Source organism: Elephantulus edwardii, unplaced genomic scaffold (assembly GCF_000299155.1).
Source record: "Elephantulus edwardii isolate Elephantulus edwardi_28Jun2011 unplaced genomic scaffold, EleEdw1.0 scaffold04519, whole genome shotgun sequence".
NCBI lineage: Eukaryota > Metazoa > Chordata > Mammalia > Macroscelidea > Macroscelididae > Elephantulus > Elephantulus edwardii.
The window spans coordinates 1-775 of record NW_006404269.1 but is presented as its reverse complement, the minus strand read 5'-3'; the positions used below and the strand labels follow the sequence as shown (position 1 = coordinate 775).

Sequence of the window (775 nt, the reverse complement as noted above, 5' to 3'; positions counted from 1 at the left end):
TTCTGTTTCACCTGCAGAGAAATAAGTCCATCATCCACGTAGATCTTGCTGCCCACTTCCACCACTTTGCAAATGTTCTTGTAGTCCAGCCACAGGACATTTTCATCACAATTGTCCATGTACGCATTATCCAGAGTGATCTTGAGGGTGGCTCCCTTCTTCAGCTCCACCTCAGCGGTGCCGCTCTACAGACAAGAGTAAGTAATGAGTCTAAACTGCAAAAACCAGGCCCTGCTGGTACAAATGAAAAAGTCTGTTCCTCCACAGAATAACACTGGATTCACAGCATGGCTGCTAATCGAAGGGTTTGTGGTTCAAAGCCAACAACCACTTCACAGAAGGAAAATGTCTGATTCCATGAAGATTTTTAGCCTAGGAAACTATGAGAGAATTTTAATCTGTCGCAACAAATCTCTGTAAATTGCAATCTATAGGACAGTAGTGGGTTTGATTTTTTTTTTTAACCTAGAAGAAAATAAATGACAATGTTTCAGGTATGCAACCTAATGGCAAGAGAAAAGACATTGCACTTCAAAATGTAAAAGAGAGATATTTGTAAGTAAAGCTTTTACAGTTAAAAAAATGAACTCTGAATAACCCAGACAGGGTAGACTACTGCTAAGGTGACAGAGACTCAGTGGCCCAAGCCTCCCTTCCCCAATGATTCTCAGAATACTCACGCCTTTGATGAGCCCAGTTCGAATCTCAGGTCCCTTAGTGTCCAGGGCCACAGCCACTGGCCGGTAGAGAATGGGGTCAGAAGCAAAGCTTTCTG

The 775-nt window shown here is 42.8% G+C and overlaps 1 protein-coding gene across 1 annotated transcript in view; it reads right to left on the bottom strand.

Moving 5' to 3' along the window:
- Positions 1 to 767, bottom strand: part of LOC102870813 (pyruvate kinase PKM-like) — a gene marked incomplete at both ends in the record, with an annotated part of 3,077 nt that extends 2,310 nt beyond the window's left edge. Inside the window, 2 exons of the mRNA XM_006903525.1 lie at positions 4 to 185; positions 681 to 767. Of these exons, the coding sequence (XP_006903587.1) occupies positions 4 to 185; positions 681 to 767 (269 nt within the window). The remainder of the gene's footprint in view (positions 1 to 3; positions 186 to 680) is intronic.
- Positions 768 to 775: the final 8 nt, after the last annotated feature.